The sequence below is a fragment of the Mchenga conophoros genome, linkage group LG7 (assembly GCF_057382185.1).
Source record: "Mchenga conophoros isolate Kocher_MC1m ecotype Shallow Benthic linkage group LG7, M_conophoros_male_GT1.1, whole genome shotgun sequence".
Taxonomy (NCBI): Eukaryota; Metazoa; Chordata; class Actinopteri; order Cichliformes; family Cichlidae; genus Mchenga; species Mchenga conophoros.
In genome coordinates this window covers 54,532,551-54,545,953 of record NC_140532.1, presented here as the reverse complement: position 1 = coordinate 54,545,953, position 13,403 = coordinate 54,532,551, and the positions used below count along the sequence as shown (strand labels likewise).

At 41.8% G+C, this 13,403-nt stretch overlaps 1 protein-coding gene across 3 annotated transcripts in view; it reads left to right on the top strand.

Annotated features, from left to right (window-relative positions):
• The window catches only part of lg7h2orf42 (linkage group 7 C2orf42 homolog), a 6,075-nt gene extending 1,748 nt beyond the window's left edge, over positions 1-4,327 (top strand). The window contains exons 3-9 of one of the 3 annotated variants that reach the window (XM_085280216.1): positions 569-688; positions 824-934; positions 1,200-1,304; positions 2,818-2,925; positions 3,571-3,671; positions 3,808-3,970; positions 4,063-4,327. In XM_085280216.1, the coding sequence (XP_085136342.1) occupies positions 569-688; positions 824-934; positions 1,200-1,304; positions 2,818-2,925; positions 3,571-3,671; positions 3,808-3,970; positions 4,063-4,295 (941 nt within the window). In that variant the 3' untranslated portion in view covers positions 4,296-4,327. Of the gene's footprint in view, positions 1-568; positions 935-1,199; positions 1,305-2,817; positions 2,926-3,570; positions 3,672-3,807; positions 3,971-4,062 lie in introns of all 3 variants that reach the window. The other 2 variants (XM_085280217.1, XM_085280215.1) reach the window with 2 other exon arrangements.
• The last annotated feature ends 9,076 nt before the right edge of the window (positions 4,328-13,403 follow it).

Here is a 13,403-nt window from a genome sequence, read left to right as displayed (position 1 = left end):
TTACACATTTTTCTCTGACCTGTAATGCTTTTTTTTTTTTTTTTTTTTATCATTTCTGATTGTTTTGGTGTGAGTTGCCCTGAGCTGTGGGTATGTCTGCCTTTCTGCAATGCAATGAAACCAGAAGGCTCGGCTTGTAGTAGTGAAGAAATATCCATATATTTCAGTTGTTCAGAAGTACACCTGTTCAACTGCTCTATAACACAAACTGTCTGATCAGCCAATCATATGGCAGTGACTCAGCGAAGGTGACTTGATGACATTCAAACTGGGCATCAGAATGGGAGAAGACTTTGAGCATAGCTTGGTTGTGTCACTCTGTCACAAGAAAAAGCCCCTCATTATGCTTTTTTTTTTTTTTCCAAGTGCCATTTAACTTAAGCATAGTCAAGAGAAAGCAGATGTCTCCAAGACTGGGTTTCTAACACCAAAACAATCTAGATGTATAAAAAGCACCACAGACCAGCTTACGGCTTTACTCTTGGCCACAAATGCAGCTCAGCCAACTGTTCCTTCATGCTTGATCACATGTCTTAGCATGTCCCTCTCCTTGTGGTTTTCCTTTCAGGCTTGCAGCAAAAAGTTTTGGGTAGAACAATCAGTCCCTGTGAGAAACCTCTGCAGCAGGCTGAACCCGTCGGCTCTCATCCCAGAGCCAAGAAGCTTCACCTGGATGAATCTGTCTCTGGTGGTTTGATCGTAATTCTTTCTGAAAAACTGAGCACAAATCATTGTGCTCATCGATGTTGCTCTAAATCTGCTGTTGTCCTCACTTCTCTTCCTGTCTTATCTTTCTCTGTCATTTCCTGCTGCCTCTGTGAAGCCCTCTCAGTGGCTTCTCTCTCTGGGGTGGGGAAGGAGGGAATGTCGGCCTCTTGCCCAAGGAAAGCTGGTCACAGGAAAGCCCCTGGTGCTGGTGGGCCGAAGGCTCCAGGTGCTACCTCCTTGCCTTGTCTCACCACTGGAGCCTTTCCACCTCTCTTGTGTGTGTCTGTTAAAGAACCTTAAATCTCCTCAGACGTCTCTCTCTGTGGTTGTCATTTCATCTATCTAATCTTGCAGCACTTACCCCGATCCACTGTTCAAAAAGAACACAGAAGATACTATAACAGTTGTAGCATATTCTAACATTTAGTTCAGGAAAATGTCTGGATTCTTTTTTTAATCTGATTTGAAGACTAAATATTTGTATGTCTCAGGGAGCACTCAGGCCGTGGATGAGCATACGGTGACGATGGGCTTTCATCAGTGGCTGGCGAGTATCACAGAGAGGATCCACCTGGCCATGCACTACCAGTGTGATGGTAAAGTTGAAACAACGATTCAAGCACTAAAACGAAAGTATTTTCAACAAATTAGGCCATGAAATCTTGCGTCTTTGAGAGTAGTGTCACCTGTCTCCGGTGGTACAATGGAGACTTTTACATAGAAAATATCCTCATGTTTGACATCATACCGAGCCACGAGTAGAAAAAAGTTCTTGAAACATAGTGTTTGGAGCAGACTGAAGCCTGAGTTTTTGTCTCACAGAGACTTCTTATTCATTTCCTTGTAGAATAGAATGTCTTTATTGTCAGTATGCAGATATACAATGAGATACAGGTCAGATACAGAGATAGTATCTCATTATACGAAACTTTAGCCAACACTTAATAAACACTTTCACCCTCCTTTCACTTTTTTGACCAATAATTGCGCCGGGTCTTCCATGTTGCTCTGTCACATTTTTGATCATAATTCATAAATGTTTTAGTTACTTTACATCCAGTGAAACCATAAATCAGTAAGAAGCAAATCACAACAACAAAAATGTATTTCCAAGTTATCAACATGAACAACATAACAGATTATTAAAAATTAATGACGCAAAGAACCTTTATTTGGAACGGTTCACTCGTTTAATTGTTAAATATGCTGTACTTGCTGTATTTAACCACCAGGGGGCAGCGCAAACACGCTGTTAACACATTTTAAATTGAGGAACTGGGGAGCACACAGTTGTAGTAACAAAACACAAATATTATTCTGCTTTTGATGAAAATAGCAGTTTCTAGTTGCTTATTGCAGAGCTGTAAAACAAAATTAAACGATTTAATTAATTTTTATGTAATTTAATAATAATAATGTATACTTTATTTATCCCCGTAGGGAAATTACTCTTTGCATTTCGCCCATTCACTCTATTGAAGCAGTGGACAGCCAATCCAGCGCCCGGGGAGCAGTGTGTAGGGACGGTACCTTGCTCAGGGGTACCTCAGGGTAGCCATTCAGTGGTCCCCATTTTATTTAATTTATTCAGTGAAAACATACAAACTCTCTACATCGACTGTGTTTACATCGACAGTTTAATTCACTATTAGTTATATAGCGCCAAGTCACAACAACAGTCAATTAAAGGCACTTTGGGTAAAGACCCTACAGCAGTGGTTCTTAACCTTGTTGGAGCTGCCGAACCCCACCAGTTTCATATGTGCAGTCACTGAACCCCTCTTTAGTGAAAAATAAAATAAAATAAAATAGATATGTTTTTTACTGGTGCACAAAATGAGCCGTGCATGTCACGGCGGAGGCTCTGCCGAACCCCTGAGATCGACTCACCGAACCCCTAGGGTTCGATCGAACCCAGGTTAAGAACCACTGCCCTACAGTAAGAGAGAGAGAAAACCCCAACAATCAGATGACTCCCTAATGAGCAAGCATTTGGCGACAGTAGGGAGGAAGAACTTCCTTGATCACAGTACATGTTTCTGCAACATGACAGGCTTTAAATTTCTCACTGCGCACAGAAAAAAAACTGTTTCTTTTTTTCCCCATCAGGGAAGCCAGAGCCTCTGGTCTACCACATTCCTCAGGAGTTCTTCAACGCTCTGCAGCAGCGTCTGTCGCTCGGATCCAAGAAGAGGAGACTGCCTAACTTCACAACAGGTGGGAACATATTAGGCTTTAAGTAAGACAGAAATCAAAACCACACAGCTGAGCTCATCATGTAGCTCATCCTGGAAAAGAACCAATGAGCTTATCCCAGGTTGAGGTGTCCGTGTGCTCACAAGTCACAATATTCGCTACTTCAGAACAGAGTGATGTCTGAATTTAGGTGCACACAATTATCATGTAACGGGTCTTTGCTCAAATTGTGCTTAAGATCATAATGATCATTTTACAGGCAGTAACCTGTGAATTGTGATGCAAACTATGTCAGCGACGTTCTGGTTCGTCACCCAGAAAGTACTTGATAATCTTACAAATTACAGCACAATGGCAGATATTAAACTAGTGACTCATGAACCATCGTAACACAGCCACGCAAAAACCTTGCAAATGGTTTTAAGTTTCAAGCCAATGGAGGTCATTTTTATCATCTCACAAATCATTAAAGAGAAAAGAAAATACTCAAAAAATGAAATGTAGTAAGTCTGCCTTCATCGCCTCGTTACTCCTCTTGTAACCCTTTGCAGTAACTGTGAATGTCTCCTGTGAATCTGGGTACTTCCAGCTAAACAAGCCCAAAAATTCATACTTATGTGATACGTCTCTCTCTCTCTGTCTCTGTCTTATTTGTGTGAATGTCAGCATTTGTGAGAAACGATGGACTTCCTCAGACCTCTTACTCCAAGTACACCTGGCACATCACCAATCTGATGCAGGTCAAACGCATCTTTGACACTCCTGAGGTAAACGCTCGCATCTATAAATAAAAAAAATCACACAGCATTTCTTTCATGAAAGATCTTCATTAGTGTTTTTTTTGGCAGACCCCAGACCTCTTCTTACAACTTCGTACCTCTTTCTTCTTGTCCTGCCCAACAGCTGCCGCTGGAGGTCACTCAGAGTTTTGTGAAAAACGCAGACGGTTCGTACTCACATTTTCGCTGCCCCGAGCCTCCGCCTGAGTTGGAATCACTAGAAGGATGCAAGTCAGATCGGCCGCAGGCGATACGACCAATGGAGCTCCGCACCTTCCTCAAAGTCGGTGAGTAACTTTTCTTTCTTTCTTTAGTTTTTCTTCTTTTACACCTGAAGTCAGCCTGCACAGCCATGTTTACACTGCTGTTTCTCGAGCAGGAGCAGCAGATCAGAAGGAGGCCTGCCCGTTTGTGATTGACTGGATCCCAGACGTTCTCCCTCGCTGTCACGTGGGAGAGCTCAGGATCAGCTTTGAATTTGGCCACCAACAGAGCGGCCAGCCCGAACACGGCGACAAAACGAGCGCAGCAGAGAAAGGAGGCCGTAATAAGTCAGACTGTCCCCAACACAAACTCACAAACACTGTCGAAATTCTACAGGTCGTCGTCTAAACACAGCATGACATGTGTCTCCTCATGTGTCCCACTCATAAATAAATAAATAAATATATATATATATATATATATATATATATATATATATATATCTCCATGTGTCAATAAAAGTATTATGAAACGTGTGAAGGAACAAGTGTGTTACACTGTATAATATTGATCAGTAGAAAGCTAGACTGTACTGGAGTTCTCATTTTAATGTGTATTCCTTTATGCAAAAATATTTAAACTACATATTAAAAATCAACAGTTTATTTTTTGAAACAGATTCAGTTTTTTTTTACTTTGTAAAGATAAGAAAAAAGTCTGAAATTGATTGTACAGTAAAAAGTGTGCAAAATAAAATCAGGAAAAAAAAGATGCATTTACTGCCCTGTGTGTTCTGCTGTGTTTTCATCTTGGGAAACTCAGAAATGAATTCTTAGGCCTTTTCGTCATGTCCAGATGATCAAATGATTGATGATCTGGTTCTTATATGGAGCTTTAAGCCTGATTCATTGATAAAAGTACATTTTTCCTTCACCTTAGCACTTTCTATCTCACATTGACACCCCAGTGAAGGCACTGGAAGTTACTCAGGGTTTAGTGTCTTGCCAAGGATAACTTGGCATGCAGACTGGACCAGCAGAGGGTTGAACCATCAACCTTCTAATTAGTTGAGGACCTACTCCACCTGAGCCACAGCCACATCATTCAGTCACGTGATTAAACTGGTGATTCTCAAATTTAGAAGAACAGGTAAAAACAGAATCATATATAGAAACATTTAATCCAGCATTTGAAAACGAATTATCAGCATATACATTAAAAGAGGCCATTTGTGATCTGATGATCAGAGCTGGTTCTCAGGCAAAGACCGAACCAGCAGGTACACAAGGTCAGGTGAGGGACCAGGAGTATGCTGGCCTTTCACAGAGTGGTGTACCTCAGGGTCAAAGCACAAACTGTCAAAGCACAGTTCTGCTGTAATTGTGTGAGGCGCTTGATGGAGGACAGTCAGCAAAAAGGATAAATTGCTGCCATTTAACAAGCTGACTTTCAGCAGTTTGCAGGTCTGGAAAACTGAAGCCAAAGCAAAGCACCTCCCAGCCACTAGAGGGGAACACCTACGGTTGAACAAAGTCTTCCAGTCCTGTAGAAAACACCCGACTGTTCTGACCTCAGTAAGCGCTTTACTGATAAGTTTAATAAACATCCATTTTACTTAGTCAATTATGGTCATTCTAAGAGTCAGAACTTGTAATTAAGTAATTAATTAAGTAATTAAGTAATTAGTGACGTCACAGTGCAGTCCATCTTTTATACCGTCCATGGTTGTTGTCATGCCATCGTGCACGCTGGAGAAGATCCAGCCTTTACTGGAAATTCATACATGCAAGGAGTCAGACCAGGACTTCCAGCCTAATCTAATAACAGCCTCTGTGCTGGGAGGCAGTGCAGTGTTACAGAAGGACAACTTTTAAGGTGTAGACAGCCAGTATTAAATGAGTTTTCTTTTTTAAGAATTTTTTTTGTCATACCTAGCCTGTCTGACTTTTCCTGGTGACATTTGTGAACATGGCTTGGTTTTCTGGCCGTTCTAATCCACAGTCCAGCTACATGTACATTAACAGGTTCATTGTGCAATATCCAGCTGTAAACTGGATTCCCCCATTATGTAGTTATGTGTTTACATCCACCACTCATTAGTATTCCCTGGAGACATCTCCGGTGTATTTCTTTTCTCTATTTGTAGCGTGCAGTTTGGTGAAGATGCTCTCTGAATTTGCATGCTTAGACATCACAATATCACAGTCAAATTCAGATGACTGCAGGATAAAAGACGGCTTGTGTTCTCATTACAGTGGAAGTCCTGCATTACTTTTCTGGACGAATGTACATAACTGTTACCAGCAGATGGAAGCAGCGTCCTGCTCCTTCACCTACAGGATTTGAGCAAACACAATTTGAAGAAGTGTAAAAATGGAGGAGAAATGAGTGTAAGAAGTGCATCGTTTCACTCTGTTCCTCTCAGGAAATGAGTTAATATAGAATAAAATTAGGTGTATAACTGCATTTCATAATTTGGCTTCATCCCTTTTTTCTCCCTTCTGGGCATCACAAAGCGGCGATTACACACTTGCTGTGTGATATATCGCTGGAAACATCACACATGCTTACAAAATGTGTCCAAATGCTCATGAATTAATTAAGATTACAAGTTAATGCCATGAGGACGTAACGCCAAATTATATGCAGCGCTCAGAATAGCAGCTTGCACACTGTGTATCTACATGGTTGGTGTAGGCGTTTAAGAACAGTGCCAGCCCCCGGCCTCGTCGTCCCTCACAGGCCCCCAGGACATCAGTGTGAGTACAGCCTCTGCCTGTGCAGGAGGGGGGTGGAGGGTGGGGTGCAGGTTTCTGCCAGACAGCTCTGAGGAACACATTTAGCTGTTTATGTAGTCTGTCAGTCACAGAGATGGGAGACACATCAATCCTCTCCTGGAAGGAATAGCGAGCACATTGTGACAGAGAGACTTCCTCCATCACCTAAAAGATGTGTTATAGAAAGAGACAGCAAAGGCCTGAGACGGTGGGAGGGCTCGTATGTTGCTGGAAGCCAGAAAAGTTGATTTAAATTTAAAAAGACTAAAGTGGTTTTCAGTAAAATTAATGGTCTTAAAAAAAAGCCTCAAGATTGAAAAGCTGCTAGCAGCATGTCAGTCACTGCACGGTGGCATATGTCAGTTCCACAGTGGTATGTCACAGCTCTTGGATGGCACGCTATACCATACTTTCCAACGGTGTGTGTCACATCAGTATGCAAATTTTATGCCAGTGACATTGTTTCGGGGTGGGTGTTTCTATCTGAGCTCGTCTTTTATTAGAAACGCACCAGAGGCTGATACTACAGATAACCTTTGCTAAAATGTCCATGGTTTCTTTAACTGCTGTAACCAGTCTTTCTAACCAACGAGAGTGGGCTGATCCAATTTAGGGAAGCCATTTGCTAACAAGAAGCAAACCAAGAACATACAGTGGGTTGCAAAAGTATTCGGCCCCCTTGAACTTTCCCACATTTTGTCACATTACAGCCACAAACATGAATCAATTTTATTAGAATTCCACGTGAAAGACCAACACAAAGTGGTGTACACGTGAGAAGTGGAACGAAAATCAGACATGATTCCAAACATTTTCTACAAATAAATAACTGAAAAGTGGGGTGTGCGTAATTATTCAGCCCCCTGAGTCAATACTTTGTAGAACCACCTTTTGCTGCAATTACAGCTGCCAGTCTTTTAGGGCATGTCTCTACCAGCTTTGCACATCTAGAGACTGAAATCCTTGCCCATTCTTCTTTGCAAAACAGCTCCAGCTCAGTCAGATTAGATGGACAGCGTTTGTGAACAGCAGTTTTCAGATCTTGCCACAGATTCTTGATTGGATTTAGATCTGGACTTTGACTAACACATGGATATGTTTTGTTTTAAACCGTTCCATTGTTGCCCTGGCTTTATGTTTAGGGTCGTTGTCCCGCTGGAAGGTGAACCTTCACCCCAGTCTCAAGTCTTTTGCAGACCCCAAGAGGTTTTCTTCCAAGATCGCCCTGTATTTGGCTCCATCCATCTTCCCATCAACTCTGACCAGCTTCCCTGTCCCTGCTGAAGAGAAGCACCCCCAGAGCACGATGCTGCCACCACCATATTTGACAGTGGGGATGGTGTGTTCAGAGTGATGTGCAGTGTTAGTTTTCCACCACACATAGCGTTTTGCATTTTGGACAAAAAGTTCCATTTTGGTCTCATCTGATCAGAGCACCTTCTTCCACATGTTTGCTGTGTTCCCCCACATGGCTTGTGGCAAACTGCAAACGGGACTTCTTATGGTTTTCTGTTAACAATGGCTTTCTTCTTGCCACTCTTCCATAAAGGCCAACTTTGTGCAGTGCATGACTAATAGTTGTCCTATGGACAGATTCCCCCACCTGAGCTGTAGATCTCTGCAGCTCGTCCAGAGTCACCATGGGCCTCTTGGCTGCATTTCTGATCAGCGCTCTCCTTGTTCGGCCTGTGAGTTTAGGTGGACGGCCTTGTCTTGGTAGGTTTACAGTTGTGCCATACTCCTTCCATTTCTGAATGATCGCTTGAACAGTGCTCCGTGGGATGTTCAAGGCTTGGGAAATCTTTTTGTAGCCTAAGCCTGCTTTAAATTTCTCAATAACTTTATCCCTGACCTGTCTGGTGTGTTCTTTGGACTTCATGGTGTTGTTGCTCCCAATATTCTCTTAGACAACCTCTGAGGCCGTCACAGAGCAGCTGTATTTGTACTGACATTAGATTACACACAGGTACACTCTATTTAGTCATTAGCACTCATCAGGCAATGTCTATGGGCAACTGACTGCACTCAGACCAAAGGGAGCCGAATAATTACGCACACCCCACTTTGCAGTTATTTATTTGTAAAAAATGTTTGGAATCATGTCTGATTTTCGTTCCACTTCTCACGTGTGCACCACTTTGTGTTGGTCTTTCACGTGGAATTCCAATAAAATTGATTCATGTTTGTGGCTGTAATGTGACAAAATGTGGCAAAGTTCAAGGGGGCCGAATACTTTTGCAAGCCACTGTATTTACTTTTAAGCAGTAGTATTGTATTTTGTATGTAAATCTTTGAAGCTGGATTTAAGAAACACGAGTTTCTTAGTACAGAATGTGATGTCATCAGGTTGGTGTGTTGATTGATTTATATTAACTGATAACTACTTCTAAGGTTAACACTCACTGTTGCAGACAGGGGCAGTGCAAAAGTGAAAAACAACAACAACTACTCCACAAATTCATACTTTTGGGGTACCTTGCGAGTACTAACATGAAACCAGAAGTCTCAGCCAGGTAGCAAAAACTTCAGCCTGTAATACCATATTGGATTTAGCACTGTCCATGTAACCGAAGAAAGAATAATTACGTTTCTAGAATTTACATTGTGCAATAAATTTGTCATGTTTAAATATTTTTGAGATCATTCACAATGAGCAGTAATCTCAAAAGGAGCCTTATAGCATCTTTGAGACACTTGTCTTAGTTTTCCACTCCGTTCATATCATGGTCAAGAGAGACTAGCTCTATACTGCATTTCAGTTAAAAGTATCAACCGTATATAAAGGTGCACCTGTTGGTTGTAAGGTTCTTCTACACAGGAAGCAATTCAGTCACTGCGCATTGCTTTATTGCTTTGACAGCTTGTGTTCCTCTAATGTGTTTACCACCCTGTCATGACCAGTGTTGGGTAAGTTACTTTAAAATAGTAACTTAGTTACATTACTAGTTACTTCTCTCAAAAGTAACTCAGTTACTTCAAGTTACTCGTTACTTTCAAAGTAACTAGTTACTAGGGAAAGTAACTTTGGTTTTACTCAGAGTTCTCTTGTTAATGTGTTTCTTCCATAACTTTGCCAGTCTTCTAGCTTGCTTACTTGCCACAAGTGCACTGTGCCACCTACCAATAGAAGGGAAAATATAATGTATAATGTATAATGCATATTTCCACGAGAGAAATCCCACGCCTGGACCGTCATTGACTGCTGCCATGATTCTAGCCTACGTCACAGAGTCATGTGCGCCTTTTACATCCAACACAAAAACTGCAGTCGTGGTGCTTTCGATTGTACTCAGAACTCAGAAATTCTGCCTTCTGAATAGGAAGATGTAGGTAACACCAGACTGCAGATGAGCTGCATACAGGGCTGGACTGGGACTGGGAAAATTGGCCCGGGCATTTTGACTAGAGACTGGCCCACCATTATAGGAAAAATCATAAAGCCTTTGAATGAAAACAAACACTGCTGTGACAGTGATGTACACTGTTTTGATGGTATATATGCATCAATCTATCAATCGTTTGTTGTAAGATTCAAGGCAAGGCAAGGCAAGGCAAGTTTATTTGTATAGCACAATTCAACAACAAGGTGATTCAAAGTGCTTTACAGAGACATTAGAAACAAGAACAAATAAAAAGCATGATTTAAAATTGATTAAAACAAGCAAATAAACTAACTAACTAATTAACAAACAAACAAACAAACAAACAAACAACAGTATATAAAATCAAAACAGATAAAATCAGAACAGTAGATAAAATCAGTAGTTAAATGTAAGTTTTGAAATTTAAGCTTAAAGTGTGGATTTGGTGCTTTATTCAAATGCAGCTGAGAACAGGTGAGTCTTCAACCTGGATTTAAATAAACTGAGTGTTTCAGCTGATCTGAGGCTTTCTGGGAGTTTGTTCCAGATATAAGGAGCATAAAAGCTGAATGCAGCTTCTCCGTGTCTGGTTCTGACTCTGGGAACTGATAAAAGACCGGATCCAGATGACCTGAGGGATCTGGATGGTTCATACTGGGTCAGGAGGTCATTGATGTATTTTGGTCCTAAACCATTCAGAGCTTTATAGGCCAGCATCAGAACTTTAAAGTCTATCCTCTGACGGATAATTATTTTTTAAAAGCGAGACATTTTAAATGAGAATAAGAAAGAAAAGTATTTCTTTGTGCCCCCCTTTCCCTGTTAATGCCCTACCTGGCCCCCTGGCAACACTTTGCTAGACCCGCCCCTGCACAGTTACCAGCTGTCAGCTACCTAAAAAAGGATCCTGGGGTTATTTGTCTCTCAGAAACAGTTCATAACTTCCCTTCAACTCATTCATGTCACCTAAAAGGTAAACCTGTTTCTCCATCACCTGTTCAGCTCTGATGATCCAGTAAGGACATCTCCTGGTTTCATCTTCATGTTTCCCTCTCACCAGATAACCAAACCATATCATGACCAGCAGCTTTTTTGCAGCTGTGGCTCCAGCAAACATCAGCTGATACTAGAAATTAATATTAAATAAATTCTAACAACAGCTGATCAAGCTTAAACGTGCTGCTGTTGTTTAGCTGGTTTCCTCTTTCGGCGCAAAGTGAGCGATAAACAAACAAGAGAGCCGATCAGCTGATCATTGATCAGTTTTCATGATTGAAGTAGAAACAGGAGAGGGAGGGGGGAGAATGAGAGAAGAAGAGGCAGCTGTGCAGCAAAGACACAGAATAACTCCAGCTTTGTGCCTTTTTCATTGTAGCTGAATTACGGGACAAACTGTTCCTTTTCACCTCAATAAGAAACGCGTAATATTTTCTCTGAATACCAGACGGGACGGTTGGCAACTCTAATAACTTATGAACAAAATAAAGTTTAACATCGTTAACATCATAGCACCCACCCAGCTGTATAGAAACTCCGTCATGCTAGCTAGCACGCAGTACGGAAAAAGTCAGAATAACGAAAATAAACTCCAACTAAACTTGGTTCATATCTGACCCAGAGAGACTGCAGGTCATAACTTCTTACCTGAAGTGCAGTTCACACTTGGACCGGCGGCCGCCTCGGGTCTCTTTTCCTTCTGCGTCCCTTTTCCTTCATCCACCTGCTGGCCTCCACCACTTGCTAATGTTACTGAATCTGTGGAAGCTCCGCGATAGCCACCACACGAAGTAACGAGTAACGACCCTATCTAAATCCCAGTAACAACTAACGCGTTCCTGATTTTGGCATAATAACTAGTTACCGTGCTCGTTACCACAATAATAACGTAGTTACTGTAACGCGTTACTTAATAACGCGTTAGTCCCAACACTGGTCATGACTCAATCAACCATATTCTTCAATGTCATTGGTAGTCACTACAGTCCCTCGCTTTACAGCTGAGGAAAACTTAACTCAGGACCTGGCCACTTTGTATCACTAGTGCCTTATTTCGCCCATTGTCACGTCAAGCCACAGAACAAATCAGACTTTCTATGGTCTCTTATTGCTAAATGAGTCAAGGCCTCTATATACTCTGCATTCTGAGGTTTCAATGTTAGAGTTTCAGTACTAGTTTTTTTTTTAAAGGCAGATATTAACATTTGAAAAGGAGAGGGCAAAGTCGTTAGCTAATGCTGGCTGTATTCATAAACAATTAACAGACACACACATTTGCTAATTAGTGTCCAGTAACAGAATAACATGATGCAGGTGTTTTCCATAGGACTGGGAGTCTTTACTCAACCACAGGGGTTGCCCTCTAGTGGCTGTTGTGCTCGTATGGGTTCCTGGCTTCCTCCCTCAGTCCAAAGCTATTCATGCTTGGTTAAGTGGTGATTTCAAATGGGCTTGGGTGTGATGTGGATAAATAGGTTAAAGTGTGTACATTAAAGCCCTAATGTGCTTTGAATGGCCGGTTAACTAAAAAAAGCATATACATGCCTTTTCCAGTTGCCTCTCTCTGATATAAAAACATGCTATATGAGCAAATTTTGGTTAGCAAGCGTAGCTGCATGTTGATGAAAGATCACATACTCACTTTAATATCATTTTAATTGGTTTTAACGAGATGCAGCACTTGTACTATTAATACAGAACTTTCCAGACCTCAGACTCACAAATCCATTATCACTTGTTGAAGCATCCCCACGGCCCTCATCACTTGACTTATCTCCGTAATGAGGTCAGAAAAGTTGCTTCCATTTGCACGCGATTAGTGCAAACAGCAGGTCTTTGTGTCCAAGCACAGAAAAACAATATGAAAAAGGGAAAAACCGCGAGGATGCACCAATCATCAGTTACAAAGGTCAGCATTTTTACAAGGCAAAACACATTATCTAAGCCTGCCACGTGGATATATGAGGTGTAACTCAGTGTAAGACAAGGGCGGGGAAAACGATCTGCCAACAAGTAGCCTACCTGCCAACTGGAAGAGATGCAGGCAAACTGACGGGACTTATCAACACGTCCGTGATGACTGATGACAAACCGTGACACGCAACATTTCCACGGCCTGGAAACAAACTGCACTCGACCTGCCTCTACAGAAAACCATTAACCAGACAGAGAAGTCAATGTCGCATGCAAGGTAAAGAGCGAGAAGACCACTTACCCTGTCTGTCAGTCCTCGGGTGAACCGACCGAATCCAAAGTCGATGTCCTGACGATCCACATCTCAATACCTCCACAAGTCCTCCTGACTCCACAGCGGCATGTATTGACTTGTATTAGGAGGGGTAAATCAGCCCTGAATGATGGATGAATATGTGGAGTGAGTC